Source organism: Emydura macquarii, unplaced genomic scaffold, assembly GCF_026122565.2.
Source record: "Emydura macquarii macquarii isolate MOO-44397 ecotype Brisbane River unplaced genomic scaffold, CSIRO-AGI_Emac_v2 contig_1253, whole genome shotgun sequence".
Classification (NCBI taxonomy): domain Eukaryota; kingdom Metazoa; phylum Chordata; order Testudines; family Chelidae; genus Emydura; species Emydura macquarii.
This window is the reverse complement of record NW_027131390.1, coordinates 70,909,929-70,935,282: the sequence shown is the minus strand read 5'-3', so window position 1 is coordinate 70,935,282 and position 25,354 is coordinate 70,909,929. Positions and strand designations below refer to the sequence as shown.

The window sequence follows — 25,354 nt, the reverse complement described above, 5'->3', positions numbered from 1 at the left end:
AAATTCCAATTAAAGAGAGCTTATCAGGCAGGTTAAGCTTAAAATATAGTGTAAAAAACTGGTTTTAAAAACACCTGACAGCAGTAATTAGTGTGTGTGTGTGTGTGTGTGCGCGCACGCGCACTTCCACTGATGAGAATAATTGTGTGTGTGTGTGTGTGTGTGAGAGAGAGAGAGAGAGAGTGAGTGTGAGTGAGTGGAACTATGCATTGTGTGGTGTGTGGACGGAATGTAATTCTACTTGCTGTGACACGGGATCAATTTCAAGTGGCCTGGTCCAGAGAGCAAACCTTGATGCTGCTTTTCCATTTCCTCTTTGAAAGCTGACTAGCTTCCTAATGTCTCCCTAATGGCACATGTCCTGAGCTCCCCATTGTTCAGCTGTTAAATGCTGCAGTCCCCAGATTACAATTGCTCTTGGCTCTATAGCGCAGTGTACTGGACAGGAAAACTGAAAGCAGAAAATTACCCCCCAGGGCTTGATTACATATAAAGTGGAAATCCAGTCATTCTGAAGCAGTCTGGGAAAAGCTGTACTGCATCACTGCTAACTGATCCATCATCCTACTGTAGATAACAAACACTTTCCTACCAAGCCAGCAAGGCATTTCATGAGTTAGCAGGTAGAAAAGAAAGTTTATGAGGAGCCACTAGCCTCAAGTGCATGCAGGGCAGAGACATATTTTTACCATGCACCATACTTTGATTATTGTTATGAAGTCCGCTGAGATGCCTGCTTACAATATACATTAGGAAAATTGATTGATTATAATCTTTAAGTGCCAGACAGCATTTTATGATGCCCTCATGATAAACTGCTTTGCAAATGAGATTGTGAGCCAGGTTTTTTAGTACTGTGTGTATAAAAGTACACATGCTTTTTTTTTGGCATGCCCAATTACTGTGATTACAGGTGAGATGTCTGAACCATGCATTCATATATATATCTGTGCCTTGTATGAATTCATAAATGTCTAATTAGCTATTTGCATATGTAATTACCATACTTGTGCACACAGTCTTGCCCTGTATCATTGAATAGCCTTGCATTTGAATGTGTCATACTAGATATTATAGTACCATGTACAACTACACCTAGGGTGACCAGATGTCCCGATTTTATAGTCATTCGTACAGCTCTAGTTATAACAGAAGTACGGCATTAAAATATATTAACCTGGCAGCATCCCTTTGTCATTACCGTAGATAGACTTCCTGCTTCAGTACAGTGGCGGTAAAACAGTCATTTTGGGTTGTGCTATGACATTTAAGTGTGAGCAGGAAATACAACAGCCTCACAGCAGCAACTTTGGTAACTTAAAGTGGAAGGAAATAACATAGGTCAAATTACTGTAAAAACTGGATTGAGCACCTGATTTAGAATTCCTTTATCTGTTGGAGTAATGTTAGCAATAGGTCATATTGCAGTAAGAGAGAGAAGTAATACTTGTGTTCATTTTTATTTTTCAGTGTACAAATACCTGTGCAAAAAAACTCAGAGCAAATATATTACATGTATGTATATATGTACATTTATGTATATATATACACACTTTCAGATTAAATCAACTATTCCCAAAATAAAGCTGATTCCACAGAATCATCCATTGCAGGCAAAAACCTGAAAGTCAACAGATTTGGACTCTGATGAATGAACAGGGAAAGCCAATTCCAGAGCTTGAGGGCTGTGTACTGCTAAACCGTGTCTCCAATCCTGGTATTTAAAAATAAAAAAATAAGGACCTATTAGCAAAAGATTCCCAGCTGACCTCAAGTGTTGTGGTAGAACACAGGGAGAAAGACACATAAGCAGATGAAGGTGGAATGCGTAGCTTTTTCTCTCTTTTAAGGCCTGATCCAATTTCTACTGAAACTAATGGACTCCTGTTCTGTGTGGGTGCTTATACCACACTCATCACTGCGGTATCTTAGCTCCTTCCACTACTGCATTAAGCAATACGACTAACATCTGTTAAGTGTTGTTTATTCTCTTATCCTCTCCTTCGGGGGAGACTTCAGTAGAAGTTGATTAAGAGAAACTAAGGGTGAACAAAGTCTAATGTAGAGTCATAAATGAAATATGTTTGAAAGGCTTTGTTTGGCACCAAAACACAGGAAAATTCGGTGAGCAAAAGATTTCTCTTGGTGCTATTGGGGCATTGGTTATTTGCATGTGTAAACAGAAACAAATCTGGTAGATCTAGTTTTAGCTCTGCAAGGCTTAGCGTGGACCATTTGAATGTTTGTTTTGCCTAGCTTATTTGAATTTTTACTATATAGTTGATGTCCTGGATTTCATTGACTAATTTTTAAATTTTTCTTCTTTAGGCTTCTGATGATGAATCATATATCAGTGATGTGAGTGATAACATATCTGAAGACAATACCAGTGTTGCAGACAACGTTTTCCGACAAAGTATACACCATATTTTTTAAAAAACTTTAGAAACTTACATTGTTTTCAGATCATGAACCAAATTTACTGCAGGTATAATCAGGCAGAATTCAGCTGAAATTAAAGGAATTGGACCTGCTTACACCAGTGGTAATTTGGTCCCATGAATGAATATTGTTTTTTAAAAGAGAGATTTCAATACAAAAATATTCTTTTCCCCCTTAGTACTTAATGGTGAGCTAACAGGAGGTGCATTCAGGAATGGACGTCGGACTTATCTTCCAGCTCCCTGTCCTGATACCAGTAACATCAATCTGTGGAATATTTTGAGAAATAATATTGGTAAAGATCTCTCCAAAGTCTCCATGCCAGTTGAGCTAAATGAACCTCTTAATACTTTGCAACACCTTTGTGAAGAACTGGAATACAGTGAACTCCTGGACAAAGCTGCTGAAACTGATGATCCGTATGAACGCATGGTAATAAATTTGGTACAGCACAACTTTGTATATGTGAAAACTTAGATTTTTCTCACCTTCCTCAGGGGCTCTTGTGTGGAGTCCTGCACAGGGTTCCATTTTGTCATTTCCCTGGTCATTGTGTAAGTGAGATTACTAAGGGAGTTTGTGAGGCTTTTGGAACCATAATGACATCCAGATGATGCTGATCTCTGTCTCTTATCTTCAGTTTCTTGGCTTTTTGATTTCTGGATAAAAAGAGGCTGACATGACAGTGCACTGGTTGAGAGTCAGTCCAATGAGGTAGCGAGGAGAAACACCTGAACTATTCGATGGGGGTTGCCTGCTTCCTTTGTTGAAAGCATGTATCTGTCCCTAAACAAAGAGGTCTCAATGATCTCTGTGTCATTTAAAGTCTCTCATTGATCAAGTCATCTTTCTAGTGCAGAATGGCATTTTTTTCTCCACAGCTAACTGATAATTTGTAGCCTTTTCTTTCTGATGTGAACTTTGGTAGAGGTGTTCATGCCTTTGCCACACATGTAGGCAGGACTGCTGCAGTGCAATCTGCTTGGGGCAACTCTTGAAAACTACTCAGTAGTTTTAGCTGTTGTAGCATGTGGCTGCACATTTTCTCACAGATGAAGCACTATCCCAGGGCTCCATGCTCTGCTCAAACTTCCACATCATTTTGGGGTGCAATTCCAGCTATTAGTTATGATCTGAAAACCCTGAATGATCTAATATCTGGCTGGATTAGGCATTTCTCCGCACTCCATCCCCATTTCCTGTCATTACTGTTCACACTATTTGAGTTGGGGATTAGTCTCAGACTTTAGGATTGAATAAATGGGGATTGGTGGCCATAGGATTTCATTTAAAAGTCCTTGGCTATACAGTTTTCTGCCTTGGTTTGTCAGTGTCCAGTGTGTACATCATTTTTATAAGTTATTTTCCTGAGCTTGAGTGTGACAGCTAAGTAGTTTGCTATTGGTCCAATAGGCAAGGGTCAATATATGTTTGTCTTAGTTTGCTTACCCATTGTAGACATCACTTATATTTATATACTATAGATAGTGTCTATAACTATATTAGGTTTATATCTCACTAAGTCTCACTAATGACTGGGAAACACTTAGTGAATTTTGTAAATAGTGAGTAAACACCCAAACACAATAAAAACCTTGTCGTTGGGGATATTATATCAGCATACTTGTACATTTATTTAGCTAGTGTAGCTTCTTATTAATTATAGCTGCACAAAAATGTTAATTGTGAATGAAGTTTGTTAGACTGCGTAGGCCACCAACACAAACTATAAAAAGCAAGGAAATAAGTAGTGGTATCATTCAACACCCCATCCACACTTTCTTCATCAATTCCCATTCTCGTCCTCCGCTGCCTCTCTTTCTTCAACATGTGAAGGTCCACAGATCTGTGCTGCCTCCTGCTTGGGTGCAGAACTTGAGAGAGGGAGACTGCGACTGGGAGTCAATGGGCAGAGATAATGGGGGTATGGGAGTGATGGGAAGTGGGGAAGGAGAGAGATAGATTGGATGAGGAGCCAAGTGGAGGGAACTGGGATAGGCTGGGCAAGCAGTCTGGTAGGGCAGGGTGAGACTGGGAGAAGCTAGGATGGGAGTCTGGATGGGAGAGACTGGGACTGACTGGATAAGAAGACTGGCACTGGAGTGAGAAACCTGAAGAATGGAGAATGGGCTTCGTTAGATGAAAGAGAATGGGACTGGGACAATGAGCCACAGCTGGGGGAAGAGACATTACTAAGGCAGGTATAGGGCAGAAGGGGTCATGCTTGGGGGGAATGGGCAGAAGAGACTGTACCCACTAGAGCACATTCCCCTCCTGAGCCTGGAATGGAACCCAAGATTCCTGGGTCTCACCATTCCTCTGCTGTCAGCAAATATCCATGAAACCAACAGGCAAAGTGTCTCATCACCTTCTAGTGCTGGTCCATTCAAGGATGACAACCAGTTGCTGCTATCATTTTCTCCATGAGCTCAAGGGTCAGAGTGTTCTGCAAAGGATCTAAAGATTCCAAGCCTGCTGATGAACCATGTGGATGTTACTATGATGTGACATGATGGAATTTCTGTTTTTTCAGTTTCCTTTTTTAAAAACCTAGGAAATTACACATAAAATTCCCTATGATGAAAGAACACAAAAGTTGCAAAGTCAAGCCCAAGTTAGGAATTCCCAAAATTAAGGTTATCTGTCATTTTGGACATGAAGGGGTAATTGTGGGAAGGCATTGGAGGACTTTCAACACTCTCAGGTGATGTAGCCTGAGACTTTACTCCAAAGTGGGTGGGTTACCAGTCCAAGTGAAAGAAGTATCCAGGTTCTAGTCTTTGCCCCACTTGGGTCAGCTAATCTGGGTTTAAATCACCACCAAATTTGAGTGAGAGGGTTTTGTGTGTGGACAGTTGATGATTAGGGACAAAGCCTAAGTAAACTGGGTACTGAAGACACATCCGGAAGTGAGCATTGTTCATTCTGTACACTGAATAAGTCAGGGATCCTGAGGAAGAAGTAGTATGTGATCATGCAATTTAAGACAACATCATGCACAAGGAGGCCAAATTAAAGTTGCATAGAGTTCATGATAAAGTGGCCTGCTCTGAGAATGAACACCATCAGGTACAAGGTCTCATGTCAGAAACAAGTTAGGAGAAGATGAAGAAAGGAAAACAAATAGTGTCACAGAAGCAAAAATCCAATTCTTATTGGACTCTCTTGAGAATTCTGATCTCATGCACAAGCATACTTCATTGATCTAGAGTTCATATGAGACATATTCAGTAATTCCGGTTATCCCCTCTGCATCATTGCAACTCGGCAGAGATCAAATTCCCAGTGTATATTCTTCACTTCCTCAGCTGATTAGTTCAATGAATCAGATTTTGAAGGGATTCACCCATTAGTGAACCCGTCAAAATGATGCTTTTCTCAGATGCCAGCTGGGGATAATGGAGAGGGCCCATTTAGATCTCAGTTCAGGCCAGGGAATGGTACCAGAAAGAGAGAAAAAGCATGAGGGTGGAAATATGTGGGCTGTGGTTGATGGTGGGAAGGTAGCAGGGGTTGAATGACAACTGATAAGCAGAGTATAGAGGGGATATGGAATGACTTAGTTGCTTATTTCCTGCTGGTGTGGTGTTGAGGCAGCTTGGCAGTAGACAAAAGTAGAAGTAGCAGATGGAATTTGACAGTTCTGTTGGCTAATTTTGGCAAACACAGTTAGTTTATCCTGAATGAGGAGAATACCTTTTTATGGGCCAGATTGTCCACAGACCCTGAGCAGAGCTCAGGCACAAAAGAGAAGGGCAGTCATGGGCCAGTTGCAACTCCCCAGGCCTGCCCTAGCCAAGGTCACTGCTGCTGAGCACTAGCCACTGGTATAAGGTCCCTCAGGTTATGTCTATACTCTGCAATAAAAGACCTGTGGCTGGCCTGTGTCAGGTGACTCGGGTTCACAGGGTTGGGCTGCGGGGCTATAAAACTGCAGGGTAGCTGTTCGGGCTTGGGGTCTCTCGGGCATCACAGGGTCCCCGAATCCAGGCTCCAACGCAAGCCCAAATGTCTACACTGCAGTTTTATAGCCTTGCAACCTGAGCCCTGCACCCCAGATCAGCTGACACAGGCCAGCTGTAGATGTTTTAATGCAGTGTAGACATTCCCTTAGAGACTTCACACCAGTAGAGAACAAGGCATAGTGAAGCTCCACTTGGTTGCATCCCTGAGATGCCCCCGCCTCTCTCTACAGTGGGGTAGGGGGAACATCTGCTGAAGGAGGCAGCTCCGCCACCTCTGCCAGCTTTATGCCAGTGGAGAGTTCCCCTGTGTGAGGGGAATTCTCTTCTAGCTAGCGATGGCTAAAATACGGCCATTTTTTCATTGTCTGAGTGGCACAAAACTCAGAATCCTAGAAGATTAGGGTTGGAAGGGACCTCAGGAAGTCATCTAGTCAAACCCCCTGCTCAAAGGAGGACCAATCCCAATTAAATCATCCCAGTCAGAGCTTTGTCAAGGTGCACCTTAAAAACTTATAAGGATGGAGATTCCCCCATCTCCCTAGGTAACTGATTCCAGTGCTTCAGCACCCTCCTAGTGAAAAGATTTTTCCTAATATCCAACCTAGACCTCTCTTACTGCAACTTGAGACCATTGCTTCTAGTTCTGTCATCTACTACCATTGAGAACAGCATAGCTCCATCCTCCCTGGAACCCCCTTTCAGGTAGCTGAAGGCTGCTACCAAATCCCCCCTCACTCTTCTTTTCTGCAGACTAAATAAGCCCAGTTCCCTCAGCCTCTCCTCATAAGTCATGTGCCCCAGCCCCTTAATCTTTTTCATTGTCTCCTGCTGGATTCTCTCCAATTTGTCCACATCCTTTCTGTAGTGGGGCGCCCAAAACTGGTCACAATACTCTAGATGTGGCCTCACCAGTTCCCTATAGAGAGGAATAATCACTTCCCTTGATCTGCTGGCGATGCTCCTACTAATGCAGTCCACTATGCCATTAGTCTTCTTGCAACAAGGGCACACTGTTGACTCATATCCAGCTTCTTGTCCACTGTAACCCCCAGGTCCCTTTCTGCAGAAGTGCTGCTTAGTCAGTTGGTCCTTAGTCTGTAGCAGTGCTCGAGATTCTTCCGTCCTAAGTGCAGGACTCTGCACTTGTCTTCGTTGAACTTCATCAGATTTCTTTTGGCCTTCTTTTGGCCTAATCCTCCAATTTGTCCAGGTCACTCTGAATTCTATCCCTACTCTCCAGCATATCTACCACTCCTCCAAGCTTAGTGTCATCCACAAACTTGCTGAGGGTGCAATGCATCCCATTATCCAAATAGTTAATGAAGATGTTGAAATAAACCGGCCCCAGGACCCAGGGGCACTCCGCTTGAGACTGGCTGCCAGCTAGACATCAAGCCGTGGATCACTACCTGTGGAGCCCAACAATCTAGCCAGCTTTCTATCCACCTTGAAGTCCATTCATCCAACCCATACTTCAACAATTTGCTGGCAAGAATACTGTGGGAGACCATATCAAAAGCTTTGCTAAAGTCAAAGTATATCATGTCCACTGCTTTCCCCACATCCACAGAGCCAGTCATCTTATCTTAGAAGGCAATCGGGTTGGTCAGGCAGGACTTGCCCTTGGTGAATCCATGCTGACTGTTCCTGATCACTTTCCTGTCCTCCAAGTGCTTTAAAATGGATTCTTTGAGGACCTGCTCCATGATTTTTCCGGGGACCAAGGTGAGGCTGACTGGTCTGTAGTTCCCCAGATCCTCCTCCTTCCCCCCTTTTTTTTTTTTGAAGATGAGCACTATATTTGCCTTTTTCCAATCATCCAGGACATCCCCCTATTGCCATGAGTTTTCAAAGATAATGGCTAATGGCTCTACAGTTAAGTCAGCCAACTTCCTCAGCAGTCTCGGATGCATTGAGTGCACAGACTTATGCATGTCCAGCTTTTCTAAATAGTCCTTAACCTGTTCTTTCACCACTGAGACCTGCTCACCTCCTCCCCATATTGTGCTGCCCAGTGTAGTAGTCTGGGAGCTGACCCTGTCTGTGAACACCGAGGCAAAAAAAAGCATTGAGTACTTCAACTTTTTCCACATCATCTGTCACTAGGTTGCCTCCCATTCAGTAAGGGACCCATGCTTTCCCTGACCTTCTTCTTGTTGCTAACATACCAACAGAAATCCTTCTTGTTACCCTTCACATCTCCTGCTAGTTGTACTTTGGCCTTCCTGATTTCACCCCTGCATGCTCTAGCAATATTTTTATACTCCTCCCTAGTCATCTGTCCAAGCTTCCACTTCTTGTAAGCTTCCTTTTTGTGTTTAAGCTCACTGAAGGTTTCTCTGTTAAGCCAAGATGGTCGCCTGCTATATTTGCTATTCTTTCTGCACATTGGGATGGTAACAGCCACGGAAGACTTGAGAATCTAGCACTATGATTAAAGGCATGTCTACTCTGTCCCACAGTTCAGGGACATTCATTCAAACCAGGAACCTTCTAGTTCATGTCTGCAGCTTCCACACAGGGGAGTTGCAGCGCAGCACTTTGGTGCACACTGCTATTTGCACCCCCATAGTTCATTCTGCAGAGCAGTGTAGATATGTCATAAGGATAAAATTCAAAAGTGGCCTATGTGCAACGTGTATGAATGTGTGTATGAGAGAGAGAAAGAATTTTGAAGCTTGTGGGAACTGTGGTTGTTTAGCTAGAAGAGCCCAAACAAAAGTGAGGAAGAACAGGATAAAATTTTGAAAATCTGGCCATAATTGTAAAGTTACTAAATATTTTATAAAAAAATATTACATGGAAGAATCAAATTATTGTGCCAAATTTGGAGACAAAAATTAATCTGAATTTAAAGGAAGAAACAAAGGGATCTTAATCCTTCTCTAAGTGCAAATATCAGTACAACTTCAACTATGAAGTCATTACTAGTGCCCCCATAATGGCAGTTCAAAGCAAATAGTAAATGTTCTGTAGTATATTTTGTAAAAGTAATAAATTCTTAATATTGTGAGACTTCAGCTAATACAACCTCTGCCATTAAACCTCTGCTGAGAAATGGTGAGAGATTATCATTTTTTGTTTGTGAATTATGTGCTGTGTAGATTAGCAAATTCCTATTGAATTGTTTTTCATTTTCTGTGTACCCAAAGGCTATAGTGATGTGCACGCCAGAGGTTTGTGTATTATTCAGACACATAAATAAACAGATACTGCAGGCTTTCTTTCCATCCATTACTTTGTAGGACATTGATAGTTTTCTATTAATATGTAGCCCTTCAAATAGTGAATGAATAAGAGGGCAATTAAGTGTTTTTAAATTATACATTTATTCACACTGCTACCCACACAATTGAAAATGATGAGGGAGCACACTGAGGAATCTTCAGCAATTTTTCTGTGTTTTAACAGGTTCTCATAGCTGCCTTTGCAGCTTCAGGGTATGCCTCCACTTACTACAGAGCAGGAAGCAAGCCATTCAATCCAGTGCTTGGTGAGACTTATGAATGTATTAGGGAAGACAAAGGATTTCGATTTTTCTCAGAGCAGGTAAAACATGTTTCTATGTAAATCTTCATTTCTTTGGACAGCAGAGTGACTTTAATTTTTCTTTATAGTTAAGATATATTCCCACTATAGTAAAGAGAGTTTGATGTGAAAGTTATTAAATCCAGGAAAAAACTGTGTAAAAAGAAACTAAAATGATTTACATAAAATATATCCTTTAATATATGAGGCTGTAAAAATAAAGTCTACTTCATGTTAAACATGCTGAGGCTTTTTGTTTGTTTGTTTTTTTGTAATATACATAAAACCTTGAGGTAACTGTTAGTTGCACTGATTTTAAAAATGAAAGACTTTTTTGTGTTAAACAACTCCTCGCCACCGTCATTTTTTTTTTCAGGTTAGCCACCATCCACCCATTTCTGCCTGTCACTGTGAATCAAAGAATTTTGTGTTTTGGCAAGGTATATATTTTAATTCAAAAGCCTAAAGATCAAGTTTTTAAGCAAATAAAAAAAGTTTTATCTCAAAAATTATTATAATTAGGGTTCTAGTTCTCTGTCTGGAATTTACCTAAGAGATTAGTTTAGTATAGTTATTATATTAAGTTAATGCTGACTGTTGCTTTCAAGTGTTTCAATTTTAAACTGTAAGGGACAAATCAATGCAGTATTTTATCATCAGTGCCAGGGTGACTTGCATTATTTAAAAGGTTTATACAGAACACACTGTTATCTGTTAGGAACTAACAGAAAGACAAGGGGTACATTAGCTTCTCTGACATAAGGTTGTGCCTCCAGTATAACCTTTTTTCTGTCTTCAAACCAGGTTAATGTTCTGTTCAAAACAGGCAGTCTGGCATAGATCATCTGGTATGCCATTTAGTGGCATAGATCACTGAAGGTATAATATTTTGGACTTTTGTAATTTTCTAAATATTTCACTCTATCCTTTAGATATCAGATGGAAAAATAAGTTCTGGGGGAAATCAATGGAAATCCTGCCAATTGGAACACTAAATGTGACTTTTCCAAAGTAAGCTACTCTCTTGTTCCCTTTGGCTGTGTTTTTTTGTTTTTTAAATCTAAATATATGCTCTTTTTTCAGAGGGCTGGATGGATTGTGGTGGGGGAATAGAGACCCCACATGTTTAGCAGCAGGCAGGTTGTGAGCTCCCTGCTCCAATCTCCCATTACAGGATGGGGTAATGAAGCATTGCTGTAGCCTGTAGGCTCAGTCAGGCACTTGGAGGGAAAACCAGGGACCTCTCTAAAAGCATGTCACTGGTAGAGGTGAATTGGTGCATGGGAGGAGATAGAACTCCATACCCAGTCATTGGAAAGCTGGGCTTCCCAGAACAAGTCTGTTCAATGCAACACTGACAACTGTGTTGGCAATGGGCGCTCTGTCTCCAGTAGGGCTCTCAATCCTGCTAATGTTGGTGCAGTTGAACCAGGATTAACACAGCAGGAAAAAGGTTCAAAATCTTCTATAGTGTAGATTGGGCCGCATGACTTCCTTCAAATGTTGCACTCAGAGAGGGGAGAGGGAATTTTATCAGAGCGGGAGAGGTGTTTATAGCTTCCCAGACCCACAAAGCTTGGGAATCTGCAGATGTTGGTGCTCAGTTGCACTCTGTCCCTTGGCAGTACAGCTTCTGTAGGGACTCTGTCTTACTTTTTCCTTCATCTGGTCACAAAGTGGAAGTGAATACTGTAAGAACAACAGTGCCTGCTGCATATATCTGTTGACCTGGCTGTCTGACAGGTTCAGAGGGGAGCATGCCATGTAAGGCATGTGCTCCCTGGCTCTATCCCCTCCCTCAAGACTGGGGATGCTCTGACTGCATGGAGTTGCCACAGAGAAATTTTCAGGAAAGGAGACAATATGCCACTGACCTACGGCTCCCCACTTCCTTCCCATTTCAGACCTATTTTACTTTTATTAGCTCCCTTTGCATCTGCGAGAAATATATGGTTCCAATCCACCACACGCTTTAGCTCAGGCTGAACTTTCAGTCTAATCTTACTGAAGTTACTGATCAGGGCCAAAGTGTTCAGCACTACCAGGATTGAGCCTTTAATGCAGGACTTTAGTGGTTCATAGGGCCTCTCATGAGCCGTCTACAATGGGGTGAATTTCACCCATATAGAATAATTTAGGATTAATGAGGGGGAATAATAGTTAGTATGGAAGCCATTCTTTTAATGAGCCAGCTATTGATTCAAACATTTCTGAGGGATATCATTATTTTGTATATGTGATTATCTGGCTGGATTTCACTTTCTGTCAGCAATATTGAAATGTAATTTACATTAGCAATCGTGTACTAACTTTATTCCCAGGTATGGAGATTACTATGTGTGGAACAAAGTCACCACCTGCATACACAACATCCTTAGTGGAAGGAGATGGATAGAGCATTATGGAGAAATAACAATCAGAAACACAAAAAGCAGTGTTTGTATTTGTAAACTCACATTTGTCAAGGTAACTTATGATCTGCCACGCAGATCTTTTACTTAGCCTAGACCTGGCTACAGTTTCCTCTGTCTTCTCAGTCTTTTGCTGTCCCCCCAAATTCCTTTTTCTCTGTTCTGTATCATTACCACCATTTTATCAGGCAAGAAGCCCAATAACAAATTCCACCTAACTTGTGATCTGAGATGTCTGCCAGTATTAACATATGTCTGTTGTTGCTGGGCCAGCCCATTTGATGTCAATGTGTTTCTGTGCAGGCAGCAGCACTGACAATAAATTACTGTTTTTTAATTTTAAAAAGCAAATGGCCAAATTCTGCTCTACTATGTCAGTGAAAACAAGTAGAAGCTCTATGTCTTTCAGAGCAGTTACGCTGGATTTAGACTGTTCCAACCATGATCAGAATTGGTCCGAAGTTTCTTACCTATTTAGAATAACAGTGCTCTGCTTCTTTGTATTCCCATATCTTTCTGATAGTCCAGTATAAAAACAGTAAGACAGATCTATTAGAGCTGAATTTTGTTGTAAAAATAATTAAAATAATGAGTTTATCATCACTGGTGTTGCTACAAACACATCAATACCAAAAGGCCCCCCTCCATTGCATCAGTGATGCATCATAGCTTGTCTCGGGTCAGGACTTGGGCAGTGCTTTGGAACCAGCCTGTTTAAAGGTAAAGGGGAAGGGAATAGAGATGCCTGAGGAAAGGAAGATATAGTAGAGGAGCAGAAAAAGCAAATACAGGGTGCTGTGGGCTAAAAGTAGTCCCCCCACATTTAGTTAGCAGGATCTGGAAAAGAATTTGCCAATACTATAGGGTGTCAGTGTCAGCAGTTTAGGTATCTGGGAAGAGAAAAAACGTATGCATCTGATCTTTTAACTTTTAAGTGGGGGAGTAGGGGGAGGTCTGTTTCTACTGCAGGGAATCTGTAGGGATCTGACTGGTGAAGAGGCTATATATTGCCAGTGTGTGCAGATAATTAAATGAGCTTGTACCTCTTTACAAATAACCAGATTACTGTTTTCATCAGAGTTGTTCAATAAACATATGTCGTTGATGCACCCAGTGTTCGATTTTCTTCATTTTAGATCGCAACCATTATGGGGATTGGCAGTAGACTGAGATGCGACAAAAGAGAACTTTGATGCAAAATCTGGGACCTCCCATCAGTGACCGATAGGAACCATTTGCAATATGGATAGATTCTTCTTATGCAGAGACATTCTGTTATGTTATTACTTAGTCCTGTCTTGAGTGCAGGAGACTGGACTAGATGACCTATTGAGGTCCCTTCCAGTGCTACACTTCTATGATTCTGTAGTTTTCCTATCTACAAAATGTTGGGAACAAATCATTTTACATTGTAATCCACTAGTTTAAAAATATATTGAGGTATACAAAGAAACTTTCCCCTAGTTATAGAGATGGACACAATGGCTCATCATATTATATTGTTCCGGAATGTTCCAGACTGCCATTTTTCGTTTGTGTTTTAATATAACTAATATTCAATTGGACTAAATTCTAATTCCTGAAGTGACAATAATGTGCCTCCATCATGTGTAAAATGATACACATGATGGAGTCGCAGCCCATTAAGACTTTATAATCCAAATAGGGTAGACATCTGCTAGACAAGCTAATTCTGTATTGGTTTGCGGCGATAATTTTTGTAGCAGAATTGCGAAGATATCACATCCTTATTCATGTCCTCAATTTCAGAAAAGAAATAGCTTCTAATTTTTGTCTGTTGGGGATCTGGCTGCAGTTGACTTCATACATGTCACGATATTTAGAAGAAGTGTGTAGTGGAATATTGTTATATGCCGTGTGACAAGGAAATCAACTTTGTTCTCTTTCTTCACTTTGTTACATTTTCAGGTGAATTATTGGAATTCAAATGTAAATGAAGTCCAAGGGGTTGTCATGGATCAAGAAGGAAAGGTGGTGCATCGCCTCTTTGGAAAGTGGCATGAAGGGCTATACTGTGGCATTGCACCTTCAGCTAAGTGTATATGGAGGCCAGGTAAAAAAATTCTGGTAAACAGGTGGCTTTAGTGTCTCACTAAAAATGTGTAAAGCTGCTTTTAACCACCCTTTTAAATACAAATGGAGAAACAAAATATACAGCTAGATAAATAACGAGGTATTTGCACAGCAGTTGTTGTTTAGGTATATTTTATTACTAAATGTAAAAATACCTAAAAAGTGTGTGTGCTTCATCTCATCAGTCATTTTTTAGATTTTGCTCTAAATCCAAGGCTAAAATTTGGTTACAGGTACTTAGCGTGTTGGGAATATAATCTGAGGAAGGAAATAATTGGATTTTGGCATAAGCAAAATGTAAATTTTAGCCTTATCCTTCTCTCACACCTGTGTAGATCGGGGTAACTTCATTGGATTAAACAGAATTATATTGAAACTAGTGTAAGTGAAAGGAGAATCAGGTCAATTGTGTCAATCCTTTATTGCCCTAATGGCCTGGTTTTTAAAGGTACTGAGCACTTGCGGTTCCCATTGACTTCAATTGCTTAAAAATTGCTTACTTGCTTAAAGACACAGCGTGGGTCCGAACCACTACTACCAGGCATTCCTCACTCTAGAGTGAAGTGGGTGTATAACAGTCCCTATTCTAATTTGATGCCATTTTATATCGACTTTGCACTGGTGGAGAGGAGATGCAGAGCAATGGTGAATCAGACCCTATGAACCTGTTAAGGTCCCAACATTTGAAGGGAAATCCCGTAAATTTGCTTTTGTGGAGACTTTTTTTTTTTTTTTTTAAACTTGAAAGAAGTAATATCTGAGATATTTCCCAAAAGCAAAAAAAAAAAAAAAAAGATTGAAAATGTCTTGGTATGTCATGTAAAAACTCTACGATGTAATAAGTTATCATCATTAATATTAAATGAAAGATGTTCTACCTAGAAAATAATATTTGATACCTTTTTAAATTTGGATCAAAAAGTGAATTAGAATGTTTAAATAATTTATTGGCTATTATAGCTTCATAAGTTCATTGGGTTCTGTGTATGTGTTTATAAAAATAACAAAACAAGCATTTTTCTTTCTCAAACTTGTTTATATAGGTTCCATGCCAACCAACTATGAACGTTATTATGGCTTTACAAGGTTTGCTATTGAGCTCAATGAATTAGATCCTGTATTGAAAGATATTCTTCCAACAACAGATGCACGATTCAGGCCAGATCAGAGGCAAGAAAGCTCATTTATATGTTTAATATTTATGATTCTTTTAGGATAGAGTTTGAACCCCAGCATTGAATTTTGTCCAGATTTGCACTATAGTATGTGCTATACCTTGAATGGTAGATAGATTGTTCTAGAAAAAATATTAAATAACACTGTAAAAATCTTGCCTTATCCAGCCCAGGAAAGGGAAGCATACAGAGATCCTGGTGCCATGGGAATTCTTCTGGCAGTGGTAGAATTCCAGAAAACTCCAGGAAATACATGCTTTGGAGTGTCCTTTCCTCCTCTCATAAATAGAAGCAATGTTCGCCCCCTAGTTGTCCTTGCTGTTGGCAGTATCATATGGTGGCTGGAGGGATTCACATGCCTTAAACTATGGGTCATGAATGTGTAGCTGTGTCTTAGCATTCTCTTGCATGCTAGGGAAGGATCCTACCCTGTTGTTTGTTTTTGCAGAGAGTAGGAGGCTTCTATTATTTACTGAGTGCCATTAGGCACCAAAAATATATAGAAGACATTGTTCTGTCTTCCTGCTCTGAGGAGTTTTTCAATGCTTTTCAAGGCTGCTGACCTTATTTTCTGAGATGAATGTTTTTATAACAATGTTACAGAATATGCTGTTCTTCTTCGAGTGCTTGCTCATGTCCATTCCACTATAGGTGTTTGCACGCCTCTGTGCATGGTTACCCTGAACTTTTTTCCCCTTAGCAGATCCTGTACGGCTGGCTCCGGCACCCGCTGGAGCCCTGTGCACATGCCGTGGTATATGAGGCGCTGCCGGCTCTATGCCCCCTTTGTTCCTTCTTTCCGCCTGTGACGGTTCTGGAACCAGCCTTGCTCTCAGCAAGTACTATTCCCCTTGTTTGGACTTGTTTGATATTCTAAGTTAGTTTTAGTTAGTTAAGTAGTTGTTAAGTGTTGTTAAGAGTATTAGAGATAAGGCAAGTCCCTGCGGGGACTTGGAGCGGCTGGGCCATGCCCTGGTCACTGGGCTTCAATCCGTGTGCCTCCTACGGGAAGGCCTTCCTGCTCAACTGCTGCCTTAAGTGTTTGGGGGAAGCCCCCAGAAAAGAGAAGTGCAAGATCTGCAGGGCTTTCAAACCAAGGACTCAAAAGGACCGAGAAATCTGGTTGGAAGCCCTGTTGATGGAGGCAGCGCTCCGCCCGGCGTCTGAGCCAACCCGCTCCACCTTGGCACCGAGCATGACCTTGGTACAGAGCGCACCGTCGGCACTGCCTTCGACTCAGCACTGCACAACATCGTCGGCACTGAAGAGGAAGAAGCAGCGTGCGGAGCGCAGACACTCCGCTATGCCTTCGGTATGGTCAGGGTCAAGTACAGAGATGCACCGGCCCCGGCCCATCGAGACTTCTCCGATGCCTGCATCTCCGGTCAGGGAGCATCCCCTGACTCCTGGGAGTGGGAGAGTGCCCCTGCCAATGCCGTCAACACCGGAGGCTTTTCAGGCGGCAAGAGCCTTGTTGGCCTTGCCTACGCCTCCTCCGCCCCCACCCTCCGCTGTGGGAGAAGGGGCCGGTGTCATGGGGAAAACCTGCGTTGGTTCCCCCGGAATGGTGGAGGAGATCCCTGGTACGGGGAGGAAGATCTCCCGCCAGACGGTCTCCGAGGGTAGAGTGGAGTCGCTCCCCTAGTAGTCGCTCCAGGTCGGCGTTGTCAAGCTGACCTGCTCTGGCACGGGACATGGAGTCCCCCTCTCAGCACTGACATCGATCCCTGGCACCGGAGGTAGCACATGCCAGAAGGCAGCCCTGGTCGAGGTCTGCCAGGCAGCGCTCAGACAGCTCCAGTTCCAGATCCCCGGCACCGAGGAGTTCGCCCGTACCCAGACAGTGCAGAATCTGGTCACTGTCGGAGGACCCGGCACTGATGGGTTTGCCCACACCGAGGCAGCGCGGAACCCGGTTGCCAGAGGAAGACTCGGCACCGAGGAGTTTGGAGCGGTGCCAACCTCGGTCACTGAAGGTGTCTGCAGGGTCGCAAGGCAACCGGCAGTGGAAATCATCGGTACCGAAACAACACTCTGGTACCTCTAGCTCTTTGGTGCGCACCCCCACTCGTTGGCACCGCTCGTGGCGACGGAGGCAGTCCTCATTGTCCTCCAGGTCGAAGGTGTCAAGAGGGCAGTCCCCGGCATGGAAGGGTGCCCAGGACCGAGGACGAGCACGGCACCGCCAGTCCCAGGCCTCAGACTATGATGATGACTTGGGGTCTCCCAAGGGGGACAGTCATCGGGACAGCCGACACCCCCACAAAGTTTGTCAGCCTGTGGCTCAGTCAGCCCCGGGTTGGCCCCAGGGACAATGGCTGCAACAATGGCCTTATTGGGCCCCATGGGGTATCCAGGTGGGGCCGGGGCCCCAATCCATTATGTCATTGGGGGTGCAGTCCATGCCTCCAGCACAGAAGGCCCATAGGCACCACTCCTCGGATGAGGAGTCAGACCCCCTGGAGGGAACCCCACCAGGTACAACCCTTCGCCAGGAGGGGGTGCACCCGCAGGCTGTCCCGCTGCTGTCCGCTTCCTCCTCACCTGATAAGGCAGTCTCCTGGGACCACTCGGCCCCACTGGAGGATTTCAGGATGCTCCAGGAGCTGCTCAAGAGAGTGGCCTCCAACTTGGAGCTGGAGGTGAAGGAGTTAGAAGAGGCCAAAGATAGCCTCTTTAATGTGCTAGCGGCGCGAGTGGCCCTCCCAGTCCACGAAAGGGTCCTTTAGATTGTAAAGGCCCTGTGGCAAACCCCTTCCTCGGTCTCCCCTACCCCAAAGGTGGCCAAGAAGAAATACTACATCCCAGCCGTGGGTTTTGAGTATTTGTTCACACATCCCGCCCCGGGAACCCTGGTAGTAGATGCAGCTAACAAGCTGGACAGGTAAAGTCAGCCAGGGTCAACTCCCAAGAACAAGGACAATAAGAAGCTGGACTTGTTTGGGAGAAAAATTTATTCCACGACAAGCCTTCAGTTCAGGATTGCCAACCACCAGGCCCTCCTGGGCAGATATAATTTCAATCTGTGGGACTCCCTCAGGCAGTTCGCTGAGGCCCTGCTCCAGAACTAGGCTGCAGATTTTAGCACTATCATGGAGGAAGGAACTGTGGTAGCTAGGGCAGCGCTCCAGACGTTTTGTGACGCTACTGACTCGGCGGGCAGGGCCATAGCCTCCGCCATTTGTATGAGAAGGTGTTCGTGGCTGCAATCCTCAGGCCTATCCCAGGAGGTGCAGCAGGCTATTTAGGACCTCCCCTTTGATGGGTCGGCCCTATTCTCAGACAAGACCGATGTGAAGTTGCACGGTCTGAAGGACTCCAGGGCCACGCTTCGCTCCCTGGGCCTTTACACGCCCCAGTTTTCCAGGCGTCAGTCACGGCCCCAGGCGCAGCAGCAGCCCAGGCCTCCGCCCAGGTCTTTTCAATCCTATAGGAATAGGGACAGGAATAGGGGGTTTAGGGGGCTGATTTCTTCTTCTAGCTTGTTCTCAGTTCCCCAGGAGGCAATTTTGATGGTGCGCCTGAGGTGGCGCCTCGACTGCTCTCCTGGATCCGCCCCGCCCCTTCCTAAACAGGTGAAGGCCCTTTTATCTTGAATGGGCAAAAATCACTTCAGATCATTGGGCCCTTGGGATAGTCTCGGGGGGCTATGCCCTACAGTTTACATCTACCCCCCCCCAACAACCTTCCCCCTCCGTCCCTCTTCAGGAACCCCTCTCACGAGCAACTCCTCTTGCAGGAGGTGAACACCCTCCTCAAACTGGGAGCAGTGGAAATGGTCCCTTAAGGCAGAAGAGGGAAGGGGTTCTATTCGAGGTACTTCCTCATCCCCAAGGCGAAGGGGGGTCTGAGACCCATATTAGACCTGTGTCGTATAAACAAATATGTCAAATGACTCAGGGTTCGCATGGTTTCCCTAGCCTCCATAATCCCTTCCCTGGATCCAGGAGACTGGTATGCCGCCCTCGATCTCAAGGACACATACTTTCAGCCTTCCATCAGCCACTAGAGGGAAGATCGCTGTTCTCCCACCCCATGTTGGTCAGGTTCCTCAGGGGGATGGAGAGGCTGTATCCACAGGTCTGTGACCCAGTGCCTCCCTGGGATCTCAACCTGGTCCTCTTGAGACTCATGGGGCTCCCCTTTGAGCCCATGGCTTCATGCCCTCTGCTCATCCTTTCATGGAAGGTAGCCTTCCTGGTGGCCATTACCTCGGCCAGGAGGGTCTCTGAGATTATGGCCTTGACCTTGGAGCCCACTTATACAGTATGATATAATGGCAAGATCCAGCTGAGGCTGCATCCGGCCTTTCTGCCCAAGGTGGTTTCCCAATTTCATTGTGATCAAGACATTTTTCTCCCTGTGTTTTTTCCCAAACCTCATGGTTCGGAGGAGGAGAGGAGATGGCATTTGCTAGACGTGAGATGAACCCTGGCCTTCTACATCGAGCGTACAAAGCCGTTCCGGAAATCAACGCAGCTCTTCATCACAGTGGCCGACCGGATGAAAGGCTCACCTGTCTCCACCCAGCACATCTCCTCATGTTCTGCTATGAGCAATTGAAGGTGCTGCTTCTGGGAACCTTCACAGCGCACTCAACTAGAGCTCAAGCCTCATCTACAGCCTTCCTAGAGAGAGTTCCCCTGCAGGACATCTGCAAAGCTGCCACTTGGTTGTCGGTGCATACCTTCACTTCCCACTACGCCATCGTCCAGCAGGCGAGGAGGATACGGGATTTGGCAGAGCGGTGCTGAGTGCAGCTCACTGGTAACTCTGACCCACCTCCAAAGGTATTGCTTGTTAGTCACCTATAGTGGAATGGACATGAGCAAGCACTCGAAGAAGAAAACAAGGTTACTTACCAGTAACTGATGTTGTTTGAGATGTGTTGCTCATGTCCATTCCACAACCCACCCCCATCCCTGCTGCTGGAGTTGGCAGAAAGAAGGGACTGAGGGGGCATAGGGCCGGCAGCGCCTCATATACCGCAGCATGTGCACAGGGCTCCAGGGGGCGCCGGAGCCGGCCCTACAGGATCTACTAAGGGGAGAAAAGTTCCGGGTAACTGTGCAGAGAGGTGTGCACACACCTATAGTAGAATGGACATGAGCAACACATCTCAAAGAACATAAGTTACTGGTAAGTAACCTTGTTTTACAGAAGATGGGATTGTATATTTACTAAAAGATACATTATCTGTATAGATTTTTGGAAGAAGGAAATGTAGAAGCAGCAGCAGCAGAAAAGCAAAGAATAGAGGAACTCCAGAGAAGTCGAAGGAGGTACATGGAAGAGAACAACATTGAATACAAACCAAAATTTTTTAAGTGAGTAAAATGATTTCAATAAGAAGTCTATAATTTATTTTCTGTGCAGCCATCAACATAAGAGGGAAAAAAGAGGTATTTTCCTGTTAAAATAGGTAGGCCCAGAGTAGTGTAATGAAGAAGTGAAAAGCTAGAAACAATCCAATCCCAAGAACTATTTTCAGAGATGTGAACCCCGTCTGATGCAATTTTAAAGTATTTTAAATGAATTTAAATGAATACTGTGAAGGGTGACAGATTAACCAACCTAGAAGCTGTCGTTCCCTGTTTGTCCACAAGAAAAGTAAGACATGAGCAATAGCCTTACAAATTTCTTCATATCACTATGCCAATGTGTGTCAAGTTTAATAGTGGAGAAGGAAATATCAAAGGGAATGTGTCAACTCATTTTTTGGCTCAGATTTAGCTGTGTATTTAAAAAAAAGGTGGTGGTGAAAAGAAGGTTTAAAACAATGTGAACAAAGATTTTAAAGGTACTTTTCAAATTGTAATTACTCTAGTTTTTTTTTTTTTTTTTTTTTTGGGGGGGTGGGGGAAGGATTGTGATTATTGTTTTTGTTTTGTTTAAATTAAAACATTTCCTTAAAACCTGGGAATCCCAAACTCAACCATTCTACGCTAGTCCAGGAAAGCCTGACTGGTGAAACTGACTGGCATAATTTCATTGTACAAAATGTGTGAAATACAGAAAGGAAACAAAGAACATAAATGGTGGAAGTAAATTAGACTATGATCTTGCAATCTGCTCTCCATGGTTGGACCATACACACATGCAGAATCCATTGACATGAACAGCACTTCACATGGATGCAGAGTTGTATGAACCATATGGTAGAACTGGAGTCTTAGATGTTTTTAAATGCCTTCACTTTTAACACAGGTTGTAAAATTGTTTTATTTTTAAATTTCTGTTGTTTATGCCGTGTCCTTTTAAAATATGAAGTCAAATCTTTATTAAGACAATTTTCATCTGGGTTTGTTTTGTCTTGCTTTTTGCAGAAAAGTTATTGATGCCAATCAAAGAGAAGGCTGGGTTTCCAACGACACCTATTGGGAACTGCGAAAAGATCCTGGCTTTAGTAAAGTAGAAACCCCCATACTCTGGTAAACTGAGAATGTAGATCTAGTAAACATATCACTCTCTGGAAAAAAAAACCCAATAACTATGCACAATATGTTTCTTATAGCTAAGTATGGTTTGTGGGTCTACAGAAAACCTACCATTTGCTTTTATATTCATCTTTATAATGGACTTTCGAAAGTGCATTAGACCAGGTCCCTGACCACTTATGGATCCTTTTTATTTTGCAGCAGCCATTTAGAATTTTTTTTTTTAAAGTTTCATGTATTAAAAATGAAAAACAAAGGAAGCAGATATGTTATCCAAAGTTGCTCTGAAGAGGTTGTAAAACACAATACTGCAACCGGTGCTTAAAACAGACATTGAGAGTAACAACAAACAAAACAAAAATCAAAATGAAAGAAAAAAATCCATTTTGTTTTAACTTGTTTTGTTAAAAAATATTGTGTTACAACAGTCTATCATTTCTGGCTTGAGGTTAGTCCTTTAGTGTGATGTGCTTGGACTGGCCTTGTCAAAAAGACATAATGCTTTTCTGGAAGCTGTTCCCTTTCATATGCCATTGTTCATGCCTTAAACAAAACATAAAGATATCCAATGTCATTTTAAAATATGTATACTTAGGTTTGTGTGAGGGGCAGATTTTATTCATATTCTAAATATTGGAGATCATGTATTATTAAAAAAATCCACCTAAATGGATGAGATAGGAAAGTGATCTGCTGTACATGCTTTAGCTTTGCAAAGCTGGTTGTGTAATCAGACTGAAACAGAAAAACTAGCTAAATTTGTGACAGATTTGGTAAATGCATCTGAGTTGCTAGTCAGACAGTTCATATCCAACATGCCTAATGCTGTGATATATTTATCATATGTACCACTGATTTGACATGGTTTCACACTTCTCTCATTTCCCCATTACTGTTTATACAATTATAATTCCCTGTAGCTTTGCAAAAGTGTTAGAAACACAGAAAGATTTCATAGGAGGTTCTCTGGCTTCTCTCCAAAGGCTGAATAAACATAACTGGCACTTTCTATCATGCACACTGTATACCTTACTGGTCTGTTTGTTTATCTTTGCCCACTCCCCACCTTCATTTCTTAGCTGAATTTGTTTGTGGAGGTAGAGGCACTCATGCATTCTAGGTTGATGGCTTTTTTGTGTTGTCAAAATAGCTTTTATGCAAAATTATATTTTACAGTTTTTCATAAAGTATTTTGTAGCTTTTGATTAAGAAACAAGACTTTTAAATGTTGTTATGCCACAGTTAAATGTCTATGGAAGGAGGCTGGGCACTTTCAATCTGAAAAAATGACAGAAATGCTTAACTGCAGAGGGCAAATATTACTAAAGAAAGTTTTATTAGATAAAAAATTGTATTCCATATTATAGGATCTAGTCTTCTATTAATGCACATGGTATTTATTTAAGTAAATTACATTTACCTGTATACATCTCCTGAATGTCCTGATGGCCCTTCTGTGTGTACATGTCTCACAACTTTTTGTATATACATGGTATACTTTTTTCTGCAGCCCAGCATTTCCCACAATTCTGGATGTCTGGGCTTCTCTCCTCTCTCTGCAGCTTCATGGAGGTGGATCAGAATTTTGGTGTCTCATGCTCTGTCCAGCCACCACTCTGCTCCTTCTTACCACCAGATTCTCTGCCTCTGTGGCAGCAGATGGTGTCAGTTTCTGTTGCTTCCTTCCTTACCTTTCAATTTGAGCTGTTTCTGCCCAGTTTTGGGGCAGTGGGGAGCAGTGTTCTCCTTCCCCCATGTTCCTCCTCCTTCCTGGGTTGGTTACATCCTCAGTAGTTTAACCCTCTCTGAGCATCTGCTGCAGCGTCTCCCTGATGGGTCTTCTGCCGCTATACAAGCATGGCAGAGGAGCCAAGAAAACACAGGGTTGAATCCAAGCAGTGCTCCGTTTGTGAGGGAGCCATCCCAGGCTCGGCAGACAGCAAGTTGTGCCCAGTCTGCACCCAGCCAACTGACTCTAACTCCGTTAGGTCCCAGGGCTACCAGTCAGACAGATAGGTGAGGTCTTCTTTCCACCAAGGTAGCTGCAGCTCCAACCAGGGAAGAATGGATCAGAATCCACGGTTCAGAGCAGGGAGAGACTGTAAAAGTGAGGAGGATGCTGACCACTTGACTCAGGGGTAAATCCTAGGGCACCCTTGCAGAAAAAAGAGGAGAGGCTTGTGAGGCAACCACTCCCTCCACCCCAGTCTTAAAGTGGATCCTGAGCACCCTGGGGAAAGAAGCAGGGATTCTAATCAGCCCCTTTCTCCCAAGCCAACCAGGAAGGGTTGGACAAAGATTCTTCCCCTTTCCTGGGAAATGCCCAATGAGGGAGGATTCTGAGATTGACCTAAGCCCGAAGTCTTGAGTTCGAGAAGGTAACTGAGGACAGTAGGTATGGATATTGCAGATAGCGGGTATTGAGGGCGGTGAACCCAGGACGTGAAGTGTTTCTATTTGGCCTGATAGCGGGGTCCTTGTGGATGTCCACCTACTTTGGGTAAGAATATGTTGCACAGGAGTGGAGCATGTTCTGTGTATCTCTGAGCTCCATCCAAAAACCAAGCTGTAAGTGAAGATGGTGGGGTTTGGGATGTTGGAGTTGGCCCTGGTCCCCTGGTGAGCAGATCTGGTAGTGTGTGGAGGCAAAGTGGAAAGTGGGCAGAGAAGTTCAGGAGGTCCGTGAACCAAAACTGGTGAGGCCAAAATGGGGCTATGAGGATTACTGTCTCTTGATCCTGGCAAATCTTGCATAGGATTTGCGAGAGGAGGGGGATGGGAGGAAAAGCATAGTGGAGAGATTCCATCCAGGGGAGGAGAAGAGTGTCATCCTGCAAGTCCTCCGCCATAGCTGCCCTGGAGCAACAAAGTGGCGATGAAGTCCCATTGCAGTGTGCCCCACTTGTGGAAAAGGCACTGGAAGATGTTGTTGTGCAGTTCCCACTTGTGCTTCAAGCAAAGCGTCCTGCTGAGCACATCTGCCAGGGTGTTGTGGGTGCCAGAGAGATAATGTAGCCTGGAGTGTGACCTTATGTTTGATGCACTAGTTCCAGAGGTGGATGGACTCTGAACAGAGGAAGGGGTATCTGGCTCTGCTGTTTGTTGATGTAGACTACCGCTGCAATGTTGTCGAGGAGCAATTGGATGTGTTTGGCCCCTATGTGGGGAAGAAGTCTCTGGCAGGCGAGATGGACTGCCTGCAGTTCCAGGAGGTTTATGTGCATCGTGGTTTCTTGAGGCATCCAGATGCCCTGCAACGTGTGGATGCCTAGGTGAGCACCCCAACCCATGAGGTAGGTGTC

At 43.5% G+C, this 25,354-nt stretch overlaps 1 protein-coding gene across 5 annotated transcripts in view; it reads left to right on the top strand.

Moving 5' to 3' along the window:
• OSBPL6 (oxysterol binding protein like 6) overlaps positions 1 to 23,680 on the top strand; it is a 191,131-nt gene extending 167,451 nt beyond the window's left edge. For 4 of the 5 annotated variants that reach the window (XM_067549166.1, XM_067549167.1, XM_067549164.1 and 1 more), the window contains 10 exons: positions 2,329 to 2,416; positions 2,621 to 2,874; positions 9,819 to 9,956; positions 10,312 to 10,375; positions 10,868 to 10,946; positions 12,257 to 12,401; positions 14,276 to 14,420; positions 15,484 to 15,610; positions 20,820 to 20,942; positions 21,942 to 23,680. In XM_067549166.1, the coding sequence (XP_067405267.1) occupies positions 2,329 to 2,416; positions 2,621 to 2,874; positions 9,819 to 9,956; positions 10,312 to 10,375; positions 10,868 to 10,946; positions 12,257 to 12,401; positions 14,276 to 14,420; positions 15,484 to 15,610; positions 20,820 to 20,942; positions 21,942 to 22,050 (1,272 nt within the window). In that variant the 3' untranslated portion in view covers positions 22,051 to 23,680. Of the gene's footprint in view, positions 1 to 2,328; positions 2,417 to 2,620; positions 2,875 to 9,818; positions 9,957 to 10,311; positions 10,376 to 10,867; positions 10,947 to 12,256; positions 12,402 to 13,482; positions 13,802 to 14,275; positions 14,421 to 15,483; positions 15,611 to 20,819; positions 20,943 to 21,941 lie in introns of those variants that run through there. The other variant, XM_067549168.1, reaches the window with a different exon arrangement.
• The last annotated feature ends 1,674 nt before the right edge of the window (positions 23,681 to 25,354 follow it).